The sequence below is a fragment of the Cynara cardunculus genome (assembly GCF_001531365.2).
Source record: "Cynara cardunculus var. scolymus isolate 2C chromosome LG 11, CcrdV1, whole genome shotgun sequence".
Lineage (NCBI taxonomy): Eukaryota > Viridiplantae > Streptophyta > Magnoliopsida > Asterales > Asteraceae > Cynara > Cynara cardunculus.
Genome location: NC_037538.1, coordinates 547,670 through 574,955, shown reverse-complemented (window position 1 = coordinate 574,955; position 27,286 = coordinate 547,670). Strand labels below are relative to the sequence as shown.

Below are 27,286 nucleotides of genomic sequence, written 5' to 3'. Positions count from 1 at the left end.
TAATAAAATATTATTTGTTTTTAAAGTTTCTATTAATAAAAATATATTAAATAATATTTTTCTTTAATTGTAATTTTTTTCTGTTATCCAAATTTAAAAAAAATTACAGTTTATATTCTACTTTCTTCATTGTGGAAAAAAGACATGGAAAAAGCTTTGTTTTCTCCGATTTGAAAAATCTATTCGAGATGTTTTAACATAAATACAACCGCAGGGACCAAATTTGTAACAAATTACAAACCACAGGGACCAAATTCGTAATTTACTTTAATCTAAGACACATATTTCAAAACCGGACGCAGATTTATTTTCAAGACTTTCATATTCTCCCCGCCCTACACGAAACCCCTTTTGGATGAAACAAAAAAGGCGGGACTTCAAAAACTCAGAAATCGAATCAGTGCGAAAATCACCAGAAAGAAGAAGAGTAGAAACAATGGCAGATGAAGCACCGCTGGATTTAGAGGCACTTCAGAGGTATTTCACCAACCCTATCGCACTAGCACGCTTTTGAAAACAAATTTATTTACATGTCATTCATCGTGTTAAATCTATAAATGCAGTCGAATTAAAAAACTCGCTGAAATTCGAAGCAATGGTCATGACGACGCAGATTTGATGTCTACGGATGAGGACGATTTGCTCAGAGATTGTGTCTTTCAGCTTGAGGTCAGCGAGTTAACTTGAATTTTATAGTCTCTTGTGCATTTTCGTTTAACATTCACCCTTTGCTTGTATTTTTGTAATTGTAAACAGGGGAAAATGAATGAGATTATTGAAGAATACTCGGATGTCAGTTCCTTACCAGCTGAAGATTTTGGTACAGCTTATTTCTATTTACACGATGTTGACACTCAGCTCTAATACAAACCGAGACAAACATACACTCTCTCTCAATTTACCATGTATGCATGCAACTAATACATTCATTGAAAATGGAAAAAAAAAAGCCTCCAATTGACTGTTTTCTAGTTTTTTCAACTTCCCAGAAAATAAGGGAACACATGTACACTGATGGCTTTTCATGGTACTTTTATGTTTCCTTGCTTTACCTCTGCTAAATTTTGATGATCTTCGTTTTCAAGTGTGTGAACCTTGTTTAGTTAAAGGCAAAGGGACAATTTTCGGTAATTTACAGACTCCAAAACAGAACGTAACTGTTTTTCTTGCCGATTTTTTTACGTTGATTGAATTGTTTTAACTAAAAGTTAATGAATCACATGTTGTATTAAAATTGATGTAAAATATGTTAAGAGGTACTCATCACGAACATGAAAATAACCTGAAATGCACTGAACTCTTATCAATGGAAATTACGGATGTACCCCTTTTGCCTGGAAAAGATGGTTTGTGAACTAACATAATTAACATTTTTTTCTATCCAAACAAAGAGTCCATTTTTCATATTGAGAACACAACATCATAAGTTCTAAATGTAAATTTTGACGTGGATGTTTCTAGCTTTTTACTTTCAAATGTTGTATAATTGCAAGAATACTTATTCAACTTTGTTGTAGAAAATGTAAGTCATTATTTGACACCCAAATGTTGACTTATGGACTGATTCTTGTCGAGGGATGGATAAAAATCTGCGTTTATGTTAACAACAATGAACATTTTGAATCTTCACGAGGAAAATGGTCGGTCTGCAATTGACATTCAGACTCTTTCACCAATGATGGTTGTTATGGTTTTATGTATGTCTATTATCAATCGGACAACTTGTGTACATAGATACATATTTGGAGAATTTAAAAAGGGAGCTTAGTTCTGTGGAGGCTGAAAATGCTAAACTTTCTGGTGAAGTTGGAAACCTTATGAAGGGCTACTTGGAAGGTGAGCAAAATTGTATAGGTTGGTAAAAAATGCATTGCATGTTGGTGTGGCTTCATAATGAACAACTTATGTTGCTGTCCTGCATGATGCTTTTGGATCTCAGATTCTATCCGATTGCAGTGCAATATTGAAGGACTAACTTCTTCTTTGGAGTTCATTCAGTCACAGGTAGGCTGCCACTAACTATTCTCTTTACACTTTTTTGACTTTCTTTCCCTTTTCTTTAATACATAAGAGAGGGCAGGGGAGAGGTATAACTCTATAAATTAGTCTTCTCTGCATATTTAGCACCACCGAATATCATTTTTAAGGCTAACAGAACAAACCAATGAGCTCACATGTATCTTTCTATGAAGGGTCTTGTAACGAAAAGCGCAGATGCTCGTACTGAATGCTCTTCGCTGGCAGAACATCAACTGGAATCCAAAGGTGTACATGGTGGCTGCAAGTTTGAGGTTTGATAATGTAGCTTTCTGGTATACAATATAAACATGAAAAGATGCATTAAGTATAGCTTGTATCATTATGCTGTTTTCTGTTAACTACTTATTAGCTTATATAATGATTTTTCAAAAGCTTTTAGAGCTCAATAGTCAGATTGAAAAGAAAGAAGGAATTTTGAAGTCTTTGGAAGATCTTGACTACACTCTGAAAAGGTACTGCAGAGATACTTGAAGTTGCATGGTTTTGGCTTTCATTCAATTGCTATAAATTCTTCCTTTTTTCTTGAAACATGCAGGTGTGAAGGTCTTTTAAAGGTTGAGGACACACTGACTGGACTTGAAGTCATTGGATATGAAGGGAACCGAATCAGTTTATCATTAAGAACACATATTCCTGAAATAGAAATGCTCGAGCAGAATCATGAGTTGGCTATAGAACTTTTGGATGACACGTTGGAATTAAAGAATGCTGAGGTATTCTTGTTTGTTTATTTAAGAAGTGAAATGGTCTTTGTAGCACTTTTCTAATAGTTAACAGTTATAGCTTACAAGCACTGGGCTTTTGGTTTTGGGGACTATTTCGACGCTACTAATCTTGTATACTATTTGATGGTTCTCACATTTGATGCTCTTCATGCTTCTTCAGATTTTCCCAAATGATGTGTATATTGGTGAGATTATTGATTCTGCCAAGTCATTTACGTGAGTTACTTCAACACTTACAGTTTCGCTTTAGTATTCATGTCAACTTTGTGATGGTGATTGTGCTTATATCTGGCACGTGTGAGGATCTTTGCTTTACTGTGTTGAAAATACTCAATATAGCCACTCGTCTAACAATCATTGACACACAAGAAGTATGCTTTTCACAGCCATACCACCACTTTGCTTTCTACACGTTCTCACACTCTTGCATATAATGGATCCAACTATGTATTTTATTTGGTAAAAATATATTTGTACTCTGCATTCTTGCTTACATTTATTCGAATTTTAATTAGTTATTCTTGCAGACACCAATTTTCTCTTCTTCCAATGCCTGAGAACAAGTCGTCATTGGAGTGGTTTGTACGAAGAGTGCAGGACAGAATAGTTTTAAGCACATTGAGGAAATATTTGGTCAAGGATGCAAGCAAGTCAAGGTGAGACATTCTGATTGTATTTTACTATACTTATTTTTCCAAATGTGTTTTCTCGACCAATTCTGCTGGTTTGTATACAGGCACTCCATCGAGTACATAGACAGAGATGAGATGGTACTGGCTCATATGGTGGATGGAGTTGATGCTTTCATAAAGATGCCTCAAGGGTGGCCAATGGCTAGTTCTGCATTGAAGCTACAATCTTTAAAGGGTTCAAGTCAATCTTCCAAGGAGGTTACTTTCAGCTTTCTTTGCAAAGTTGAGGTTAGCCATGTACTCTTTAAAGCTCATTAGAAAATTTCTTTCCAGGAACAGTTCATCATGTTCTTTCTAACATATGTTGTTCCTCATATAAGAAGCATCCAATACCATCATTACGATACTGGGCTTGTTTTGATTTATTCATTATATTTTATGTTGCCTTTTATATATATATATATATATATATATATATATCTGCAAAAATATGAAAAACTGGAGGAACACCTTGGTAACAAGTAACAACCATTCATTTGTATGGTAATGCACATGTGCATATGGTATAGATGAATGGATATCTGAGTGTTTCTCAGTTTTTTATTTTCTTGGGGGTTTTCCCCTGAACCTCCCTCTCTCTCTCTCTATTATATATATATATATATATATCGTCATGCAACTGAAGTTGTCACCTATGTTGATATAAATGCTTGTAGTATATATCCTGAATTAGCTTAACATGCCATGGTTCTTTTATTATTTTCACTTGTCATTGATCAAGGACAAGCAAGGTGTCAATGTGATGTATATTGATATGGTTCCATGTGCCAACATGCATTAATGTGGATTACATTTCATCATTTTGAAAACTACGTGGATAACTGAATTTATTCTCTCTTTTTTACTAGAGGACGAAGATTTATTTTTAAAACCTTTAACCTCAAATATAGTTCCACTTCTGCTCTTCAAACTTCAAAGAAACAAAATGAAGATATGAAAGTTACAAGGAAGCATTATCATTAACAACAGCCGATGCTAAAATCAACTCGGGTTCAAATCCTGCCATCTACATATGCCCTTGTGGCCATTGGGAGATTTACCTAAGGGCCTTAGCCGAAGCCTACAGTTGCGACGTGCCATGGGATTAGTCTGGGCGAAGCCTGAGATAACCCATTCCAAAAAAAAACCAGTATCATTTGTTTGAAATACCCTCTTCATTGTGGCCATCTCCGAAATTAAACTTTTAATCCAGGATTACTGACCATTAGATCGTCAGCTGACTAAATCTCTCTTCTTTCAGGAAATGGTGAATTCGTTGGACGAACAAGTATGTCAAAATCTTTCTACATTTATTGATGCAGTTAAAGAAATTCTCGAGCAAAGAATGCGTGTAGAACTTCAATCCAGTAATAGCATCAACAACTAAGATACTGCTAAAGGTGCTACTCTTACGCCTCCTGTCTTCAGGGTCTAGTTACTGGCATAACTTTGATGTATGTTACTACAATTCCCATCTGTTTTGACGAAATTTACAACACTTTGAATTACTGTCCTGCTATCTTCTGTGCTCAATTCCAAGTCTTTTTTATTGTGCTTTCAGACTTCAGTACCACCTCTTACCAATCATAAGTGAAATATAATTTCAGACTTCAACACCTCCTTAAAAACAAACTACACCTATATATTCTCTATATTTTGGAATGTTGTCTAGATTTCTCTATTTTAGAGAACAAGATAGAGAATATATTAGAACAACATAGAGAAGAAAATCTCTATTTTATTGAATCTGCTGGAGACACTAATTTCTAAACTTTGTCCTAAAAAATGTAATAATTGCCACGAGGGTCAGTTAGGTCCAGAGGTCAAAGTGCTGAGTGCTGATTGCTTATTGCTGAAACCTCACCCTAAAAATCTGTAATCATTTGATATGATATGGCTTGATACATAAGATCGTAAAAGATTCTTGTAATTAAATCATTGTTTAAAGAACAAGAGCACTTTTTCATAAACTGTATGTTTTTCTTATTAATCCTATTTGACAACAATTAAAAGAAACACCCTACTCAACTTTTTCTTTTCTTTCCCTAATACACTGCACCACTAACTGCAATACGTTTTTTTTAATTATAAAGTCAAATACTTTTTGTGATCACGATGAAACTGTTTGAGCAAATCTCCTTCAATATTTGATAGAATTAAATTGACCCTAGACCCTGTCTTAATACCCTAAAACGTCTAGTATGCGAATATAACATATGGAAGAGGTCTTTTTTTTTCTTTATTAACTGTGGGTGTCAGGTCTAATTTGCACACACTTTGACTAATCCTAAAGGTGTTGAAGAACAGTTAGAAGAAGTCTTTAATGATCTTGTAGGACTTGAACTGACGACCTTTGGAGAGAATTATCAAAGACTGATAACTCTGAATCAATTAAATACGTGCATTGAAATATGCTTCTTATTCCACGACAATATTTTCAACTCCCCAAAGAATTCCATAGCTTACTATGCCCTTGTCTCTAGTATCCATTGTAAGCGTTTGTATAGTGGTATAAGAGTATCTTCGTTATATTATCTAAATTAGAGAAAATGAATATTTTCTTCTAATAGATTATCTATACTATTTTCTAACAACAGAGAAATGAAAAACTTCAAGTTTAAAGAATTTCCTAAACCTTGATGTTAAAAGAGACATAAATGAAACTTCTTTTATTCCTGCCCACCAATGATATTGATTTATAGTATTATTTTATATGAACTTTAAAAAAAAACTATATTAAAATAATAAATTAGTAAAATATTTTAATAATATAATTAATGTTAAAATCCTTAGTTGAATATAAACTTTTTAAATATAACTTATGAGACTACATATAAGAACCATTAGACCTAATTCAACAATCACGGAAACATGAAGGGGGTAAATTGTAAATAAAATAATTACGAGTTGTATTGATAATTATAATTTTCATTATTATAGTTTATAATTTATTATTATTTTTATTTTTGAATTTATTCTTACCTTCAAGTATAAGTGATCAAAATAATAAAGAAATACAAATGACAGAGTAAAACTATAATAAATTGTAAATAATAAAAACAAAAACAACAATAAATCATAAATTATAAAGACGCTAACCATAATTTCTAAATCATAGGGACTAAAATAAAAACTTTTAACAAAATCAGGGACAAAAAACGTAATTACTCAATATTATATACCTCCAAATATTGTTACCACCGATCATACTTTCCCCCAAAACGCCAAAAGCAATCACCGAGAACCCTAGTTTGAGAACCAGTGATGCAAATGGCACTTGAAGACGAAGACGATGAGCAACAGCAACAACAAACAAAGAGATTCAAGATGTCGCACTCCTCCGAAACATCCGAGGATCCTCAATCGGTTTCTACTCTTCTGCCGGAGATCGTAGTAGAAATTCTCTCGAGGCTTCCCGTTGAATCGCTCTTACGGTGTAGGTCTGTTTGCAAATTATGGCGATCATTGATATCCGATCCTCATTTCATCAAATCTCATCTCAGTTTGTCAACTAACAACAAGCATTATGCACATCATCGACTAATTTTCAGCACTGTGCCAAGGATAAATCTCAAGAGTTGTCCTCTTTATGACGTGTTGTATGATAAATCCGTTAATGCGTTAGAGCTGGATTATCCATTGAAACACCCTCTTAAGTCTGTCTGGATCGTCGGTTCTTGCAATGGATTGTTATGCATAGCGATTGAGGAAGATACTCTGTTTATTTGGAACCCTAGTACTAGAAGATCGAACAGGTTACCATATTGTGGTTTCAAAGTGCGGTCTGGTTGGTATGTGTTGTATGGTTTTGGGTACGATGAGTCCACTGATGATTATAAAGTTGTTGGAATCTCTTGCGTTTTCAAAAATGGAGCTAAGTATGACACCAAGGTGAAGATATACTCGTTGAAATCTGGAAATTGGAAGAAAATTGGTGATTTTCCTCATGGTATTCCCTTGGATGATTCTGGTAAGTTTTCGAATGGAGCTCTTCATTGGGCAGCTAGTCGAGATTTTGGCTCATCTTACTCGTGGACAATAGTTTCTCTTGATTTAGCAAAGGAGACTTATGGTGAAGTTTTGCAACCTGTGTATGATGAAGGTGATAAGGATTTGGCATTGGGGTCTTTGGTAGATGGGTTGTGTGTGCTTTGTAATTATCGAGGAAATCACGCAGATGTATGGCTGATGAAGGTTTATGGAGTGAAAGATTCTTGGACTAGATTAGTTTCCATCCCTTATGTGACTGATCCTGGTAGGGATCAATTTTCTGTGCCTTTGTGTATTTCAAATGATGGGAAAGTTTTGTTGCAGTTTGGCTCGAAATTGGTTTTGTATGATATCAAGAATGGTTCATCCTCAGAGATTCAGAACTTTGATGAATGTCTTGAAGCGTATACCATTGTTGAGAGCATGGTTTCACCAGATGCCCCCATCAGGCACTGGAGATAACTATGAGGATGGAAATCAAGGTAAACTTTGCTAAAGATAAGATTGTTGTCCTAAGATAATTGCAATTTGCATAGGTACAAATTTAGGAATAAGTCAAATATTTTGAACACCCATTCACTAAAAGTGAGTATATTGTAGTTTGAAATCAATGTTCCTATAATTACATTTGAAAGTTTTTGCAAAAAGGTTGTGACATAGTGGTCGAGACCCAGGGGATGTGGTTGAATATCCCATTTGTTGTGGGTTCGATTACAGACGACCACCACAATTGTGGCCACCGATTTTATCAGGGTTGATGTCTTTAGGTCACAAATTTTCGGGAGTAGTTTGGGCAATAGCGTGGGATACCCTTCCAAAAAAAAAATGTGGGATGGAGGGAGTAATATTTATTTTGTAGCTAGTTTATATTACCCTGGATAGTGTGGACTTGCCATGGCAGTTACCTTAGCTTTTGCATAGATACAGTTCATGGTAAATCTGTCTATGCACCAACTATGGTAGTTGTTAGATTGATGTTCTTAAGATCATGATGAATTGCCTTTAAGTAACAAACTTTGTAACATTTTAAGTGTTGGACTATTGTAACATTTTAAGTGTTGGACTAGTGGCAAAGTCACCGGACTTGGTGCTTAATGAATCATTGGCATCAGATTCGGCTCGCACTAAGGTGCTATAAATTCCTTGGGGCCTCTTAGAGTTTATGCAAATTATTTGAACAATTATCCAAAAGAAGTAATGAACTTGGTGGTTTTTTTTCTTCTGAATGCAGAAATCTAATGGCTACTTCCCATGGTTATTGCTCTTAGCTTGTATTGAACAAATGTATAGTCGATGGGTCTTTGAATTACAATATCAGTAAACTAGAATCGGGCCGATTGTTTCTACAAACTGGGCATTTTCTTTTTGAGTAATGATGGTATGTTTTTGAATGCAGGAATCTATAGCTTTGCCATCCTTCAGAAGCTGCTTCAGTATCTACGTTTTTTTTCAGTATCTATGTTTTCCAAGTTCATCAGAGAAATAACAAGTCTTCTGTCACTTTTATGCTTTTCTGTGGATGGATTTATTTAACCTTTTTATTTATTTATTTATGTATGTGGTCGTGTGTTGAGAAACTCATTATGCAAATTATGTAAATATATATATCTTTAAATTATGGTTAAACAGTTAACCTTTCTACTGTGTTTTGTTAATCCATATATTCCGTTTTGGTTTGGTTCAGTATTAAACCCTTAGTTTAAAACCTCACTCAAATAAATTTTGACTAAATTCAAAACGATGGTTATCATGTTATGATTCAACTTGGTTCGCATTCTTTTCGTCTTGATTCAACTTGGCCCGAGGCATGTTAGCTTAGTTGGCAAAGGGGTGGACATACTTTGCCCAAATACATCTAGACACACACGAAAGAAGATTGTGAAATCAAGTAGGTTGGATTTTGGAGCATATGGGGCATGGGCGGATGGTCTTGAAAACGATCTTACATCGCTTTGATGATAGCTAATAGCTAACAACGTGAGTAATTTAACATGGCTTTACTACTGGTTTGATAATGTACATCGGACAAAGACGATGATTAGTATTAATATACAAGATAAGGTTACAAAGATAAAACTTGGCAAAACCCTGGCTCTTGGAACAAATGAGGAAGAAGTCTGACGATATGTGATTAGTTACATTTCTAAATCTAGAAACCTTGGCTTAGTATTAAATTTTTCGCACGTATAAATTAAATGTTTGGGATCGATTCATCGAAAGTAATTTGTATGTCGTTTAAAGTGTTTTATTATATGAATTGAGTAAAAGGAGAAATACTTATACATTATTTTCTTGAAATTTTGATTTGATGAAAGGTTATAAATTTGTAATGTCTTGTAAACCAACAAGAACTCAACGATTGAATTGCAGAAAATGAAAATCCTATCATGCTTATGAAGTAGTCGTGTATGATTATTTCAGATTGGTAGCTCCCATCGATGTAACACGTTTATATATTTATTTGTTCATTTAATTATGTATTTACATAATTATATTTAAGAGGATGGAAATTTTGACTCTGCTCCAAAACGTTGAAATGTGTCCAACGAAAAAAAGTAAAGGGTGTGAAATTGTAACATTTTCCAATTATGAGAGAGAGAGAGAGGTGAGGCTGAGAATAAGGAGACAAGAATGGCTGTTAACGTTAATACATTCTTAGGCGCTTCAAATAAGCTACTGAACCTCGGATAATCTCTTTCTTTTCTTTCCATTTTCGACATGTTTTCCCAAACTTTTCTTCTCAATTCCTCATGCTTATCCTACAGCCGATGATTCAGCCAAAAAAAAGATAGATATAAATTCAAAAACATCATATGCATTTGCGTCGAGAATGGCCACTAATCCATCAGGATCCGGTGCGCCTCAAGGAGGAAAAGTTACTCGGAAGACACCCCGTGATGCTGATAATCACGAATCGAATCGCCAGATGTCGTTGACGACATCAAATAGTAAGTCCATGGCCTTAAGGAACCAGCCTACAGACTTTGATCACCAGCGTTGGTTGTTTGAGAGCAAAGGCAGATACGGTATTGGAAATGCATATTGGCAGGATGACGATAACGTTGACCGTGAAACCGGAACCAGCTTGGCTGATTTCGTCGACAAGCCTTGGAAACCTCTTACCCGCAAGACTCCAGTTCCACCCAGCGTTCTTAGCCCATACAGGTGCAAATCCATACATTCTTAATTTCGCAAAATTAACCTATTACACCACCGATCCTTTATTGTTTGTTCCTATAAATTAAGTCTTATAAGCAGTTGTATCCGACCTTTTTTCCATGAGTTTTATGACATATCCATATGTAACGTAACGTAACGTAATTTGATCTCCGTGTACAGAGTACTTGTGGTAATCAGATTAATAGTGCAGTGCTTCTTCTTATCCTGGAGATTACAGAACCCGAATTTTGATGCAATGTGGTTATGGAGTGTCTCGATCGCATGTGAGATCTGGTTCGCCTTCTCATGGCTGCTAGATCAGCTACCGAAGCTGAATCCGATAAACCGGGCAACAGACTTGGTCGCTCTCAAGGATAAGTTTGAGAGCAAGTCTCCTGACAATCCCAATGGCCGGTCTGATCTCCCGGGAGTGGATGTATTCATTTCGACTGCTGACCCCGAGAAGGAACCACCTCTAGTTACTGCCAACACCATTTTATCTATCCTCGCGGTTGAATATCCTATCGAGAAGGTATCCATCTACATCTCCGATGATGGTGGCGCGATCCTGACATTCGAGGCAATGGCTGAAGCAGTCCGTTTCGGGCAGGTAGGTGCATTAGGATTAGACTATTGTACGTCCTATGTAAATGTGTTACAAGTTTTGAATATTGTAAGAAGCTTTTTAGAACACCTTTGAAATAAAGTGTCATATCATATGAACACTATCTTTTTATAGAATATTTGTTTTTATATATGACAGTCTTCAAAAAATGTCATAAAAAACTAATAGAATGCTTTATTTCAAAAGTGTTCTAAAAAACCTATGTAGACGTCCAAAAGTGTCTTATCAACTTATTGTAACACTTTCACACAAGACCCTGTTTGGTTAATTTTTCATTTAAGTCATGCGTGAATAAAGTTGACTCTCTGAATTGTTTAATATGTATAGATTGAAAATGTTTTTGTTTGAGAAAGTTTTTCCATAAATGGATGAAGCTTGTTCTTTAATTGAGAGGGTCAGGTTTGGAAAAAAAAAACTTGGTTTTCTACATAAAGCTCTCATCTAGAAGCTTATTAAATAAGATATTCTCTATATCATTAAGCCACTACCAAACAGTCATGTATAGCTGACCGAATAAGTTATGAGTCTCATTAAGCTGCTAACAAATAGGTCCTTAGACATATCTAGTGTCCAATAAAGTCGATCTTGTTGTAGTGTTCATGATAACAAGATTCTTGTCTAATGAGCACTAAAATGCAGATTTGGGTACCCTTTTGCCGGAAACACAACATTGAACCCAGGAACCCTGACAGTTATTTCTCTCAGAAGACAGACCCAACCAAGAACAAGAAAAGGCCTGATTTTGTGAAGGATCATCGTTGGATGAAGAGAGAGTATGATGAGTTCAAAGTCAGGATCAATGGTCTTCCAGATGTCATAAAGAAGCGTTGTGACAAGTACAACTACGTAGAAGAAATGAAGGAGAAGCAGAAGGGCAACAGTTCAGCCTCGGCTGAACCTGTTCAGGTCACCAAGGCAACTTGGATGGCAGATGGTACACATTGGCCAGGCACGTGGAAAGACCCAGTAGCCGATCACAAGAAAGGCGATCATGCCGGAATTATACAGGTAAAACTGATTTTGATTTCATAATACTGCAACAAAATTGATTTTATAGGACGCCTAAATGTAAGTGTCCTAAAAAAGGTATTTCATAGGACTTGGGTTTACAGGACCAAACCAAAAGACATTATATCTAAAAGTGTTACAATAGGTTTATATGATGTTTTTAAATGTTTTAACAAGTTTTTTAGGATGTTTTTAAAATAAAATGTTGTATTAACTATTTTATACAACATTATTTGAAAAAATGTCCTGTAAAAAGGTGGGTTTATAGGAGATCTTTCAAAAATGTCATGTAAAAAGATGGGTTCATGGGGCATTTTTCAAAAGTATCCTATACAATAGCTAATTAGACACGTTATTAGGCATCCTAAAAAACTTGTTAAAAGCGTCCTATAAATCTATTATGACGCTTTTAGATAGGACGTTTTATAGTTTGGTTCTATAAACCTAAGTTTTATTAAGTATTCTATCAGGACGCCTACACAATTTAGGCATCGTATAAAGCTAACTATGTTGTAGTATGATATTATTGTTTTAAGTAGCTCTCTGATAGAAAGTCTTGAAATTGAATCTCTACATAGTTAATGAGCAAGATACCAGAAAATGAACCTGTAATGGGCAAAGAAGATGAAGGAAAACTTGACTACACCGATGTAGACATTAGGCTTCCTATGTTTGCATATGTCTCGCGTGAGAAACGTCCTGGTTATGACCATGAGAAGAAGGCTGGAGCCATGAACTCGTTGGTTAGAGCTTCGGCTATACTCTCCAATGGACCTTTCATTCTTAACTTGGATTGTGATCATTATATATATAACTCTATGGCTATAAGGGAAGGAATGTGCTTTATGATGGATCGTGGTGGTGATCGTGTATGCTTCATACAGTTTCCACAAAGGTTTGAGGGGATCGATCCTTCTGATAGATACGCCAACCACAACACGGTCTTTTTTGATGGTGTGATCCTCTTTTGCCTTCTAGGATACGTTTGGTATACCGGGTAGGACAGAACAGAATAGAACATGAATCACTTTCCATGTTTGGCAAGAATTTTGTGAGGAACAGAGTGGAACACATGCTTGTTCCACCACCATACCATGGAACGAGGTGGAACATCATATAGACCTCTCTCTTTATATTTTATTTATACTTTAAATTTTATTTAATGTATTTTATGTTATTTTAAACGTTTATTCTAATGTCTTCAAAATATTACTTTTATACAGTTTTTATATATTTATTAAATATTTAATCATAATAAAATAATAAAGAAAATGTATAAAATAGAATTTGGAAAATGGAAACGACATGAACCTTTTATTTTGATGTCATTTTAATCGTCTTGATGAAAACTTTTTAATGATATATCTTGTTATGAAGAATATTTATTTTATTATACTTTAATAAATTGCATAACTTAATCAAAATATATAAACAACTCAATAGAAGTAAATTGGTTATTCTATCTATTCTGTCATGTCCGGTTTTATTTTGTTGAACTTATTCTGTCACGTCCTGTTCTATCCTACCATGTCTGGATACCAAACGCACACTTAGAAACTTCCAATTGCTAGCTTATACATATGTGACATGCTATTGTTGACATAATTAGGGAATATGAGAGCCCTGGATGGTCTACAAGGTCCGGTGTATGTTGGAACGGGTTGCATGTTCAGACGGTATGCACTCTACGGGTTTAGTCCACCTCGAGCAATTGTGTACAGTGGAATTGTCGGGCAGAAAAAGAAACCAGCTTCGACACTCTCTCCGAACGATTCATTGCAGGCTGTGCGTGCTCAAGACGATGACCCTGAAACTCAAGATGAAGAGCATCCTGATTTAAACCTCCCGAAAAAGTTTGGGAATTCAACCATGTTCGTCGACTCTATAGCAGTTGCCGAGTATCAAGGGCGTCCACTTGCCGATCATGCGTCTATCAAGAACGGCCGCCCTCCAGGAGCACTCCTTGCTCCACGTCCTCCGCTAGATGCACACACCGTAGCCGAGGCTATAGGTGTTATTTCTTGCTGGTAAATGCTCAACCACATAATAGCATAGGGTCAGGCTATGGAAAAAACGACAAAGAAAATAAAAAAATAATGAACACCCTGATAACCGTTCATCTAGACGGTATGTACATATACATACAAGTAAAGGGAGACCTTCTTTTGAGAATCCATAAAAATTGTGATAACCTTGAGGACCGGTGCATCATATGCTATTTCATATTCACTAACATATATTTGTTTCACAATATGTTTGTTTCACATTTATTTGTTTCACAATGTGAACCTTTTTAACCTTTTTGTGTAACAAAATTTTACATTGTGAACTGCATCATATGAAGCAAACACATTGTCAAACAAATATATGTTCATCAATACATTAAATGTTAGCCTTAGATGGAAAAATAATGATGTAAAACAATATCTTAAGATAAAAGTTCGTTTTCATAATTTATGAAGTTCTCAAATAATTAATCCCCAAGAATAGTTATAAGGTGTTCCTTAGTTTTTCATTTTTTTGGGATTTACCCCCTGAACCTCCCTCTATAGACTGTTACATTTTTTAAAATTTAAAAACAAAAATACTCCTTAAAAGGGGATGATCTACGGTTAGGATTAAATTCCATTGGGTTACATTAGTTGCAAATTCCATTGGGTTATATTGGTTGCAACATTTGAAAAGGTTGCATTTGATTTGCATTATATTATATATATATATATATATATATATATATAATATGTGTGTATCATTCCATGTTGCCAACAGGTATGAAGACAATACTGAATGGGGAGAAAGGATAGGGTGGATTTACGGGTCGGTTACGGAGGATGTGGTGACAGGTTACCGAATGCACAATCGTGGTTGGCGATCGATCTACTGCATAACAAAGCGTGATGCATTCCGTGGTACAGCACCAATCAACTTGACTGATCGCTTGCACCAAGTGCTTCGGTGGGCCACTGGTTCCGTCGAGATCTTCTTCTCAAAAAACAACGCATTTCTGGCGAGCTCACGTCTCAAGTTCCTCCAACGCATAGCATATCTAAATGTTGGTATGTACCCTTTCACATCCATATTCCTCGTTGCCTACCTATTCCTCCCGGCACTATGCATGTTCACAGGGCAATTTATCGTGCCAAACATTGATTCAACATTTCTCGGGTACCTCCTCATCATGACCGTCACACTTGCTCTCATCTCTCTCCTTGAAGTTAAGTGGTCAGGAATAGCCCTTGAGGAATGGTGGCGAAATGAGCAGTTTTGGGCCATTGGTGGCTCAAGTGCTCATTTAGCCGCTGTGATCCAAGGGCTACTCAAGATCACAGCTGGAATCGAAATCGCGTTCACTCTGACTTCCAAATCAGCTGCAGAAGATGATGAAGATATATATGCCGATCTCCATGTTGTCAAATGGACGAGTCTCTTCGTAGTGCCTCTCACCATTTGCATTACAAACATCGTAGCCCTTATCATGGGGACTGCAAGGACTCTTTTTAGTGTGATTCCCCAATGGAATAAGCTTATTGGTGGTGCTTTCTTTAGCTTTTGGGTGTTGGCACATATGTATCCTTTCATGAAAGGGTTGATGGGTAGGAGAGGAAAGGTTACAACCATTATTTATGTCTGGGCAGGGGTGCTGTCCATTACTGTCTCTTTGCTTTGGATTACTATCAGTCCCCCAGATGACACTACGCAAGTCTAAGAGCTATGTGTAACAACGCGTCCCACATGGATAGAAAATGGGATTCGTGAGCTCCTTATAAGCCTCAAGTTGTGGGTTACCAATAACTTCCACCATGGTTTTAAGTTGGATTTGAAGTTATTGGGTCAACCTGTTGTTTAGGGGGTGTTACACTGTGGGGGTCTATGTTACTAGATTATAAACCATGAGATTTTCACCTCCTTCAAGGGGTAATGTAAATATATATGGATAGTTGATTGTTATATATTAGCTTTCTTCTTTTCTCTAAATGTTTCCATATTTAATAGCTATGACTTTCTATCATATATCAAGCTTGAAGACGAGAAATACAGGAAAAAATAATGACAAGTACCAATTTATAAGTAATAGCAAAAACCTTAGTTCTGAAGAAATTTGAGCATGTGAATTGGCAGTTTTGCTGCGATTGTGAAGCCCTGCATCAAATGAACATGAAACTATCAAGCATTAACTTTGGGCCCTAATATTGTTTACTGCAACCAGGTGAAAAGCAATATCAAGGGAATATTAGACACCAAAAGAGCATAGAATCTCTAATCTATATGCAACTAAACCCCACTTATCCTAACCTTTTTGACAAAAGATTTATAGCATACTCATTTCCAACTCTCTTCACATAATAAAAGACAAGGACAAAACTGCCAATTAAATTGGCTCTAGCTTGGTTATTGATTGTAAGCTTAGCATTCAACCAACAAGGTCTAGTGTAGTCACTGCTATCATATATTCATATGAAGCCAGACAGTAAAGTCTTGCAAGAGGCAAGGAATCAGATTCATGAATGATCATGGATATAGAATAAAGGTGTCTTTCTCAGAAGCACCGCGTCGGTTGTTGTACTATTCACATTCACAAGTTCCAAAATAAGGGCTGCAGAATGATGCATCATAACTAACTTAACAATCTAAAGAACACTCGGCATATGATGATCAAGCAAATACTTGCCACATAGTTGAGACATGGTATTGTATAGCATTACAAATTTTTATTTTCTTTGGAATGAAATTTAGCTTATTAAACCTAGGAATTCACATATTAAATTTGTTGAAGATAAAAACAACTAGCAATTTATACATTGATATTTTGACACAAGGATTGTCCAATTTGTGGAACAACATCGAAGCTAAACAACAGCAACAACAATAGCATTTGCGTCATCGAGTCTTCTGAACCACTAGTTTAAATTCTCTTCCATTTTCTTTATTTTCGAAGGTAATGCATGTTATTCCACTAGTATCTCGATCAAATTTCATAGCAAAATGGCATCACAGCTGAGTGATAAGGCTCTCTCCGACTCTCACCTTATCCTTTGTTCTAGATCACAGGTTTAAGTCCTAGAACTCTCAGTTTCATTTATCAGAAGAAATATATGAACATACCTTGAGAAGCAAAATTAAGCATAAAAACTTACCGATAATATAGACATCAGTTATCAGTTTAAGTTCAACCTAAAATTCGTTCTAGCATTAACTAAACCGTTCATATTCATCAAGAGTGAAGTGGTACATACATGTGTATTATTGCCATTAGAGAGAAGCAGCCAAGCTCAAATCCACCAATTTACCACCAATTCTGCTGGACTAAAAGCAAATAAAGGAAATCGTCAATTTCCACCTCCATGTCATGAGTGGTGATGATAACAGTGATTCTAGATCTTCTTGAAACGTCTTCGTGGAGGTGCGAATTGCGAATAGGTTTCGATCCATTCAGTTCTCTGTGCTCAGTGTTGAAGATTCGGCATTGGCGAGAACGGAGAAAGATGGCACTTTGGCGGGAAACTACAGTAAATGCACAAAAGTATGCAACTGTTTAAGAGGGAAGCTTCTCGTGAGGGTTAAATCGGGTGAGTTTCACATCCTTTTTATAGGAGTAAAATTACAAAAATAGTCCCTCCGGTTTATGAAAACTCTGGTTTTAGTCCCTAAGATTTGGAAATTACAAGGATGATCATCGAAGTTTTCGTTGCGATTTTCATCCCTGATAGTTAGGTCAACTGAGAAGTTGTTTGACAGTTGTTGAATGATTTAATGCAGAATGATTAAGTGATCAAAATGATTAATAGACTCTCATGATATAGTGTAAAATAAAATATTGTTTGGTAATTCTTTACAACAAAATTAGGGCGTTGAATGGTTAAGGGAGTCTCGGGATACAAAATCATTCAGAGAGTTTTAGAATAATTAAGAGGCAGATTTCTTTTGGCCAAACAAAAATCAGCGCTTAATAATTCAGAGGTTGCCTCTTAATAGAACTATTAAGATATAAACAAACAATCCCTGAATGTCTCACATGCAAGTTACTTTGAGAAAAATTTGGTAATTTTGCTATTTTTAATTGAAAAATAAAAATGTATATGTCGTTAAAGTTTGATTCAAGTTATTAAAGCATATAAGAAAATAAAAATAAGAACTGACTTACACCCTTCATTTCCAGAGACAGATTTCTTAGATCGGTTTCATAGATCGGTTTCTAGATTGATTTCTTGACATCTTCTTTCCGATGATGATTTCTTAGATCGGTTTCATTTCCATGGATTTTCCCAGATGTTGTTCGATTTCATTTTCCCTGATTTCCAGTCGTCATCTAGATCGATTTCTTTTCATCTAGATCGATTTCTTTTCATCTAGATCGATTTCATTTTCCCTGATTTTCAGTCGTCATCTAGATCGATTTCTTTTCATCTAGATCGATTTCATTTTCCCTGATTTTCAGTCGTCTTCTTCGATTTCCATGGATTTTCTTCCTCTTGTTCTCAGCCTCTAGATTATTATGTTTCGATTTTAGGGTATAACCTCCTGATTTTCAGTCGTCTTCTTTGATTTCCATGGATATTTGTCACTCTTGTTTGAACTTGTTCCCAGCCTCCAGATTATTATGCTTTGATGTTGAAAATAGTTTGATGAATGGTAGTTTTTTGGTTTGATGATCAATAGTTTTTTGGTTTGATTAACAATAGTTTTTTGGGTTGATTTTGATTGAACTGGTGTAAACAAAAATGGGTTTGAACATGTTCAAAAAAAGGTAAACAGCATAAACAACACTACATTTTTAGGGGTAGATCGGTCATTTATGTCATTCAGACCGTTGATTCAGGTAAAAAGATAAACAACAACACTTCTTTACCCAGACAAATAAATTTATCCAGAAAGACAAATTTATCCATACAGGACTTAATAGAAAATTTGGTAAACAGCCCCTTAATGTGACACCCACAATTACCAAATCTTCATCCCTCCTTTTATCCCAGTGCCGAGAGTAATGAGCGCAAAACCCCCTCCTTACATTTCCGCTTACATCGTGGATCACCTTCATTAGCTTTTCTAATTGTTTTATCTCGCTAACATCTTAAAAAAAAACCATTAAAAATATGTATTTGTTTGAATATAATAAAATAAAAAGTGTTATCATTTGTTTACAAATAAAATAGTTATCTCGAAAATTATATATATTGTATTTATTTTAAAAAAATATTTTTTACTCTATAATATTTAATTTGCATGCAATTTCATAAGAAAAAGTCAAAAAAATTGAATCGTAGCAATGAAAAATAAAAATTATTAAAAATAATTCAAATAGGTTTATTTTATTTTATTTTAGTTATGTCAATAAAATGATGTGTCATCCACATCACTTCATTAAAACAAAACAAGCAAAAAAAAGGTAAAGAGGTTAATATGTTTAAAAAGTAACAGGTTACTCATTGTTATAATGAATAGGATTTTTAAAGTTAGATGACTTAATAAAAAATAATTTAAAAGTACATTAAAGTAATAAAAAAATATTATAATAAGAAAATTTATGAAAATAGGTTGTTATTTTACACATTTTAACCTTTTATATTATAATGATAAAAAAGTAAAGTACGAAATTGAAAAAAGATCATTTATTTAATTTACAAAAAGCTTAAAAAAAAGATTGTTTACAAAAAACAATCTGAATGTATATTACTCTTTATAAATGAAATTGTTGGACAATACTGAATCAAAAGAGATCAACAACTGATTACCAACCCTATAAAAAATATCAATCGTATCAATTAGTTATTAATTAATTTGATTAAAATTAAAAACCCATAAAAACATCTTTATTCATTTCTTTTGTCGATACATATAACCAAAAAAACATAAAAATATATAATTGTTTGTTTGTCATACAGAATTATAATAACACCTCACCACTTATGTGCCAAAGTTAAAAAGCATATCTTGATGGGAGAAACCATGAGTGCATGGTGTCCTACCAAAACCCCCCCTACAACTATCTGCAACCAATTTTGGTCTCATCATTCAAACACATAATGCTCACACCCTCGTCTTCTTGGTCCAAATCCTTCCCAAATACCTAAACTTTCTTTATCAAATGCTTTGAACCAAGGTTGGGAGAAAGAAAAGGGTTGTAATCTAGTAAGCTGAACTATCTCTACCCTAGCGGCAGCGGATGGCGGTGGCAGTGCCGGCAAATAGCCGATGCACCACCTCTCTAGTCTACTCCTCCTATGAACCATCAAGTTCCAACAAAGGAAGAAAGCAAGGGTTCAATCCCAGGCGGTTGAGGTCTAGGGTTCGATTCCAAACGTACATAACAATTGTGGGTTGATTTCTTGTAGTCACAATTTATCGGGATTAGTCCAACATAATCTGGGACACCCAAGATCAAATAGCAAGACCAGTATCAGCAAAAACCAAAGATCATGATCATGTGGTCATCATGGAAGATGAACAAGTTCGTCAAGGGAAGATCAATGGTTTTTAGCTGTGAGTCCAGGACTAAAACGAATGGAACTGACAGTAGAGGAATACCAAGAGAATCTTAAAAAAAACACCCATACGCGAAGAGGCTAATCAACTTCGTACAGAAACAAGAAAAGTTACTTGGCCTTATGCCCATGTTCAAGAATTCGATCCCAGCTAAACCCTGCAGTAATGATATTTTGATGTTATGATTTTCTGTTTTTGCATTCATCAAGATTCAAACTAAAGTTTTCATCTTTGTTTAGGCTATATGTTTGACAAACTGGTTGGTTAGCTCAAAAACTAACCGATAAACTAGCTGTTAGCTCAATAACTAGCCGTTAAACTAGTTGTTAGCTCATAAACTAGCTGTTAGCTCAATAACTAGCCGTTAAACTAGTTGTCAGCTCATAAACTAGTTGTTAGCTCAAAAACTAGCCCATAACATAGTTGTTGGCTAAAAAACTATCAGATAAACTAGCTGATAGCTGGAAAACTAGCGGAAAACTAGTTGTTGGCTTATAAACTAGTTGTTAGCTAAAAAACAAGGTGATAAACTAGTTGTTAGCTAAAAAACAAGGTGATAAACTAGTTGTTATCTAAAAAACTAGCAGATAAACTAGTTATTAGCTGAAAAACTAGGCATGTTTGGTAAAAACTAGTTGTTAGATTAAGAAGGAACGAAAAAATGGATAAAATGGTGGAAGCATAAGCATTGACCACAAAGTCAAACAATCGAATTCCACAAGAATCACAATTTCAACTTTTTATACCCCCCACAATGATTTACTGGAGTCACAACCCTATCAAAGACTCACAAGTCGAGAGCAAAGTGGCTCCAAATTTCCTTCTTAAACTAATGCAAATTAGTAACTAACGCCAATTAGTGAAGATTTCAATAAAAAAATAATTTTACCGACTTGGTATCTCTGTCAAATGCCTTCTGTTTCGCGGGTTTCACTTCAACTTCAAATTTTTTGACATCCGTGCTACTGATTTTGCGTTCTTCCTTTCTTTGATTTGTTCTTCTCCTGCATCTTCTTCTTCTTTGCTTCAGCGCTGATCCATGTGTAGTCAGCAGGAATCACAAATGGGTCTTGAATAGTTTCTATCCTACTGCTTGAAGCACCGGATGAGAGGCTAGAACGATGATATGGAGTCTTGATCCACTGAAACCAAGATGATGATGATGATGATTGATTTGCCATCGATGGGCTATCGCGATCACCACTTGTTGGACTTGAAGGTGGGGTTGTGAATTCATCCAACGGTTGTAGTTCTTCAAACTTGGTGAAAGTAACCAACACCCTTATGGTTGGAATCACTGGAATCGCAACCTGAAAACAGTATCACCAGCCGGAAAAAGAATTAATACACAAGAAACTTGCTTTTCTGACTTTTATGAAGTTCGTTCATTAATGAGTTAGCAAACGATGTTTTACAGCATCAAATGAACCATCTTAGGGTAATATTCAAAAACTAGATGCAAATAAAGAATTTAACAGCATTTGGTTGGTTTTATATTGAGTCATGTATGGATAAAGTTGTCTTTGTGGATTAATATGTTTGTATAGATGGGGAAGGTTTTTACTTGGGAGGATTTTTTCATAGATGGAAGTAGCATGTTTTTTTTAACTGGGAGCGGTAGGTATGAAAAAACTTGGCTTCCTGCATAAAGTTCCCCCTGAAAGCTTATAGAATAAGCCACTTTCTATATCATTAAGCCACTACCAAAGAGCCATGTATAGCTGACTGAATAAGCTGTGAGTCCCGTTAGTTAAGCTCATTAAGCTACTAACAAACAGACCCCTTACAAATAGATGAACCAGAATCCCAAAATTCTACAGGTTCCAACTTTATTTCTCAAAAGAAACTACAATCATACAAGAATTTTTATGCTTATCCTATAGAGTAATACATTTCTGACTACACAAAGAAGATGGTGTTCCAAATCCTGCCATAAAAAGCATTACATGATATAACTAGAATCATATAGGAATAATGCACAAACGATTTTGCATTTCCGAAATGTAAACCTTATGAAAATTTTGACACCATATTTCATTGTTGGGCTAGCTTGTGCCATTGTGCGCACCTTGACTAATCTCATGGACCCTGAAGTTAATTGGCAAACCTCAAGTGGCCAGGGACTCGAACCTGTGATTACTCTGTCTGTATGGATAAAGCTGTCTTTATGGATTAATCTGTCTGTATAGATTGTGAAGATTTTTATTTATGAGAGTTCTTTCATAGATGGAAGGAGTGTTCTTTGAATTGGGAGGGGCAGATTTGGAAAAAAAAAAACTTGGCATATTGCATAAAGCTCCATCCTAGAAGCTTATTGAATAAACCTTCTTCTATATCATTAAGCCTATACCAACAGTCCTATATAGCTGATTGACTAAGCTGTGAGTCCTATTAAGCTCATTAAGCTGCTAACAAACAGACCCTCAAGGTCTTACTAGTTAAGCTACCCCAAAGGGTTGCCATATTTAATTCTTTCACACAAAGGTTTTCCTTTTCCCTAGTTTTCATCTCAGTTTCTCATTCCCGTATGCAATAGATGTTACATATTGTAAAACAAATGTTTGTATACATCCTAACCTCCTGACTCTACCTCCGAGTGGGAACTACAGGGTACGTTTATTGTAAAGCAAATGTGGATCAGTGGATGAAATCTGTTTGTTAGCCACAAGTTGAACACTAATCATGTTTCAAGAAATGAGTTAAGAGTTGTTTGGTTGGTTTTCCATTTAGTCCTACATGAATAAAGTTGTATTTGTGGATTGATCTGTCCGTATGGATAGCGAAGGTTTTTGTTTGGGAGGGTTTTTTTATAGATGAAAGGAGCATGTTTTTTAATTGGGAAGGGCAAGTTTGAAAAAAACTTGGCTTTCTGAATGAAGCTCCTCCTAAAAGCTTACTAAATAAGTCATTTTCTATATCATAAGCCACTACCAAACAGGCATGTATAGCTGACTGAATAAGCTACGAGTCCCATTAAGCTGCTAACAAATAGGCCTTTAATGCTCTCCCAATGCAACTCCTCAAAGGTGTTCCAATAAGATGGGATAGAGTGCTAATTGCACTATGGCAGATGTGAAGATATAAGAAAGGGTAAGTGGAAGTGATGATCCAATCTAAGTAGCACCAGACATGAACGAACGAGCATATACATCGACCAAGAAAGGTAAATCTCACAATTCTACACCAAAAAGATGAAGCGTAAAGATGACATAGCTATGAACTCGATGCAAGAATCTAAGGGCACATAGAAGTTTGTTACTAGTTGCAATACCAAGCAAGAAAGACATAGATGCACCAACATATAGGTAAAGAAAGCAGTAGACTGAAGCCGCTTCTAACGCTTACACGAAGATGTCAAGCTAACATTTCTAAAAATCATGATTCAAGTGCCATTGGGCACAAAGTTCAAACGGGCATCTTTTTTGAGAAACTTAAATATTTTGAAAACCGTGATAACCAATCATTCATGAATTATTCATAATGAATATTGTGATAGATATTTATGATGAATATCATGAATGACGTAGATGCATGATGAATAATATTCATTACTACTTGCTACTTAGGTATAGTCATTAATAGTTGGTTCTCAAGATATATACCGTTCCTACAAAACTTTCCCCTAAGTTCACAAGTCATATTAATCCATAATGACAATTTACTCGAGTTTTTTGAACTTTTATAATGATTTGATAGTGAAAATGAAGATAGTACCTTAACAGGAAAGGTGCCCATTGGAAGTTTTGTGGTAAGCAAATCTCTTAACCTTCGTATCGCCTTAACTTTATTCGCTAAAATGTCAAGCAAAGGCAAGAGTTCTTCGGTCCGCAATGGAAAGTTGGGTGAAAGCCAAAGAATGGGTCTCAACCCTTTCTTATACTCGTTCTCACGGGTTCCATCTTTGCGCCGATTGCCACTGCTTGAACTTGTTGACGAAGATGGTTTCAAATCCCGTGCTCTCCTATTCTCGTTTTCTTTTGCAGTAACCTCCATAGAATGCCTTCCGGGTTGTATTTGACTTTGACTTTGACTTGTGGAAGGCGAGTCCCCGAGTAGATCGCTGACCTTCTCCTCTAAACATAGCGAACCTCTAGGTGGGACCGGTGCACCCTTTCTGACTCGTTCGTGCTTATTATTATCCCGTTTCCTCCATCCATCAAACCAACCTTTCTTGTCCTTTTCATGCTTAATCTCACCGTTTCTGTAACTAGAAACATCCTCAATCGGGATATCTCTTTGTTCATAACAACTATGGCGATGCCCAATGATTTCATCACTGTTTTCGTTCATCAAATCTGAAGAATCCAACTTAAGTGCAGCTTCGAGCTGCTTACGCTCTTCATCCGTCAAAATATCATTAAGCTCTTCGCTTTCTGTTTCGTTTTCATTGCAAGACGAAAAGAATTCATCATCCGACATGGCTCCCGGGACACGTCTGGATTTTATACTCACAACCACATTATGCATATCGTAAACTTTACATTTCCAACTCCCAACTGTTTCGGTCTTCTCCTGTCTTCTCCACGTAATCTGTGGCAAAAGAACGGCTTGAGTCACATCAATCCCGGGCCTAAATATATTCGTCTGAGACATGGCTTGAACTTCCTGCTGCACCTCCGCATCGCTTGCTGGTGCACCAGCTCCATCTAAAGCGTTCATCACTTCTTTGTTTTTGTGTGAAATCATACAAAGCGATCCGGGAGGAACTTTTCCGTCCTCTGAACCATCGCCAAGAAAAAGAACGGTTTGGTCAGCCCTTTGAATTCTGAAACCATCGAAACCGGCTAAAGTCATATCAGCCCTCAAATTGGCACCCCTTTTCCAAATCTTGTAAGTATCAGAAGGGGCAATCCTGGAAATGAAGGGGATAACCGAGCTTTCGAACTGAAAGGTGATCTCCATATAAAAATCCCGCATTCGTCTCATCGTTCCGACCAATCTTGGCAATCTTCTACACCATTTAGCCCAAGCAATTGGTTGATAATGTCTAACTATAATTCTAGCAATCACTTCTTCTCTATTGCAAATAGCTTCTTGAAGGGCACTCCAACCATGCTCATTTTGCAAGCTCCAATCTGCACCAGCAAGCATGAGCATTTCGGTGGCGGTGGTATCGCCAAGTTTGACCGCCAGGTGGAGCGGAGTATCGCGATTAGGGACATCGCGGCGGTCAATGACGGCGGAGATCGCGTCAGCCTTGGCTTCCTCCGCCAAAGAGACTGATTCATTATGAATCTCTGAAGGGTCACAGAGACGTGGCAACCCAGCAATGATTTTCTTCAAACCACCATAATCTTTTGTCACTACGGCTTTGTGGGTTGGACTGTGGGCATACTTTGTCACATCAATTGCCGCCATGGCTGCAATCAATAGTTTCTTGGAAACAAACCCTAATAAACCATCCAAATATGAACACAAATCTCAGCAATAAAGATTCAGTGCCATGGCAAGACCTAAAGAAAATCGAGAAAGTAGAGTCAGACCCATCTCCAATTTATTGATTCAATCCGACCATTGTCGATAAAATGTCAAACTTTCAATCAAATCAACTAGATTAAACCAAAAGAACAGTTGTGTTCACATGTGAATCTTGAACAAAATGGGTGTAAATTATAATAATGGGTTAAAGAATGAAGAAATCTGACCTTATAATTATATCTTGGCTCGTTTAGAGTGAACGGCAGACCAAGATTGATGAGAAAAGAGAGTTGGCTAATGGCTACTGAACATCCCCACCACCAATAGAAATATAATACTAAGAGACCCTTTCGATCCAATCCAGATCAGACAAACCCGAAAACATGCATGTGGAGAGGTGGGGTTTCGAAAAGATTTAATATTTGCTACGAAAATCAGCAAGAAATGGGGAAATCTTTAAGGGTTTTGGGGAATCTTGATGAGGGAAATTGAAAAGGTCATGATAGAATCAGAGGGTACAAAACCCAAACCCAAACCCCACCGTTGAAGCAAAAGAAAGCTCAAAGAAAGACTTCATCAAGCATTTCAATTTCATGGGGTTCCTGAGAGAGAAGACAATGGATGTGAGCAGACTCTTTTAGGAGAATTTTACAGATTCAGAAAAGGTGGAAGAGGCAAAGGTTCCATTTTTATTTTACAGATAAGAACACGGACTGAGTATTGCAGAGAGAGAGAGAGAGAGAGAGAGAGAGAGAGAGAGTGGCGTTTAAAAGAGAAAACCCTATTTAAATGGGGGGTTATGTCATAAAATGACAAACCCATAATTTTGGCACTCAACTTTCATTCTTGTAAATAACCGATCCAATATTTTCATCTTGAAAACCATTTTCTTGATTTCAAATTTAAAGATAATTAATTACCTATTTAGAAATATATATTGGAATCCAATTCATTTTGTTGGATTTATCATTTATATGATCATAATATTCAATATGTAGGTAAGACACGTTTAAAATTAACTGAAGCAGATGCACTAAGAGGAAGTCCAAGGTTCTGTTCCTGTGTGGTTCATCTCTGAAAAGTAAGAAGGTCCTAGAACCCTTCTGACCATCTAAGATTGCATCTATAGACTTTAAACATGTTTTTCATGATAACTTAATGATGAAAAC

The 27,286-nt window shown here is 35.9% G+C and overlaps 3 protein-coding genes across 7 annotated transcripts; 2 read left to right on the top strand and 1 right to left on the bottom strand.

Moving 5' to 3' along the window:
* The first annotated feature begins 351 nt into the window (after positions 1 to 351).
* Positions 352 to 9,058, top strand: LOC112521646 (F-box protein CPR1). Of its 4 annotated transcripts, XM_025130625.1 has the most exons (13): positions 352 to 477; positions 564 to 669; positions 757 to 820; positions 1,735 to 1,836; positions 1,940 to 2,004; positions 2,193 to 2,291; positions 2,413 to 2,492; positions 2,576 to 2,753; positions 2,926 to 2,981; positions 3,293 to 3,421; positions 3,502 to 3,685; positions 4,698 to 4,836; positions 8,823 to 9,058. In XM_025130625.1, the coding sequence occupies exons 1-12, from the start codon at positions 356 to 358 to the stop codon at positions 4,821 to 4,823; spliced, it is 1,311 nt and encodes a 436-aa protein (XP_024986393.1). In that variant the 5' UTR covers positions 352 to 355; the 3' UTR covers positions 4,824 to 4,836; positions 8,823 to 9,058. The 4 variants fall into 4 exon arrangements, with proteins under 4 accessions (XP_024986393.1, XP_024986395.1, XP_024986396.1 ...); XM_025130627.1 differs by lacking the exon at positions 1,735 to 1,836 and having other exon boundaries at positions 383 to 477; XM_025130628.1 differs by lacking the exons at positions 352 to 477; positions 564 to 669; positions 757 to 820; ... (7 more) ...; positions 3,502 to 3,685; positions 4,698 to 4,836 and adding exons at positions 6,669 to 7,406; positions 7,539 to 7,908.
* Positions 9,059 to 10,256: 1,198 nt separating this feature from the next.
* On the top strand, positions 10,257 to 15,924 carry LOC112520881 (cellulose synthase-like protein D1). The gene is made up of 6 exons (XM_025129504.1): positions 10,257 to 10,591; positions 10,766 to 11,195; positions 11,850 to 12,218; positions 12,797 to 13,172; positions 13,828 to 14,245; positions 14,988 to 15,924. The coding sequence occupies exons 1-6, from the start codon at positions 10,257 to 10,259 to the stop codon at positions 15,922 to 15,924; spliced, it is 2,865 nt and encodes a 954-aa protein (XP_024985272.1).
* Positions 15,925 to 21,346: 5,422 nt separating this feature from the next.
* Positions 21,347 to 26,817, bottom strand: LOC112522221 (ankyrin repeat domain-containing protein 13C-like). 2 transcript variants are annotated; one of them, XM_025131317.1, is made up of 3 exons: positions 26,345 to 26,817; positions 24,414 to 26,152; positions 21,347 to 22,009 (listed from the first exon to the last, which is right to left on the bottom strand). In XM_025131317.1, the coding sequence occupies exons 2-3, from the start codon at positions 26,055 to 26,057 to the stop codon at positions 21,662 to 21,664; spliced, it is 1,992 nt and encodes a 663-aa protein (XP_024987085.1). In that variant the 5' UTR covers positions 26,058 to 26,152; positions 26,345 to 26,817; the 3' UTR covers positions 21,347 to 21,661. The 2 variants fall into 2 exon arrangements, with proteins under 2 accessions (XP_024987085.1, XP_024987086.1); XM_025131318.1 differs by having other exon boundaries at positions 24,414 to 26,089.
* Positions 26,818 to 27,286: the final 469 nt, after the last annotated feature.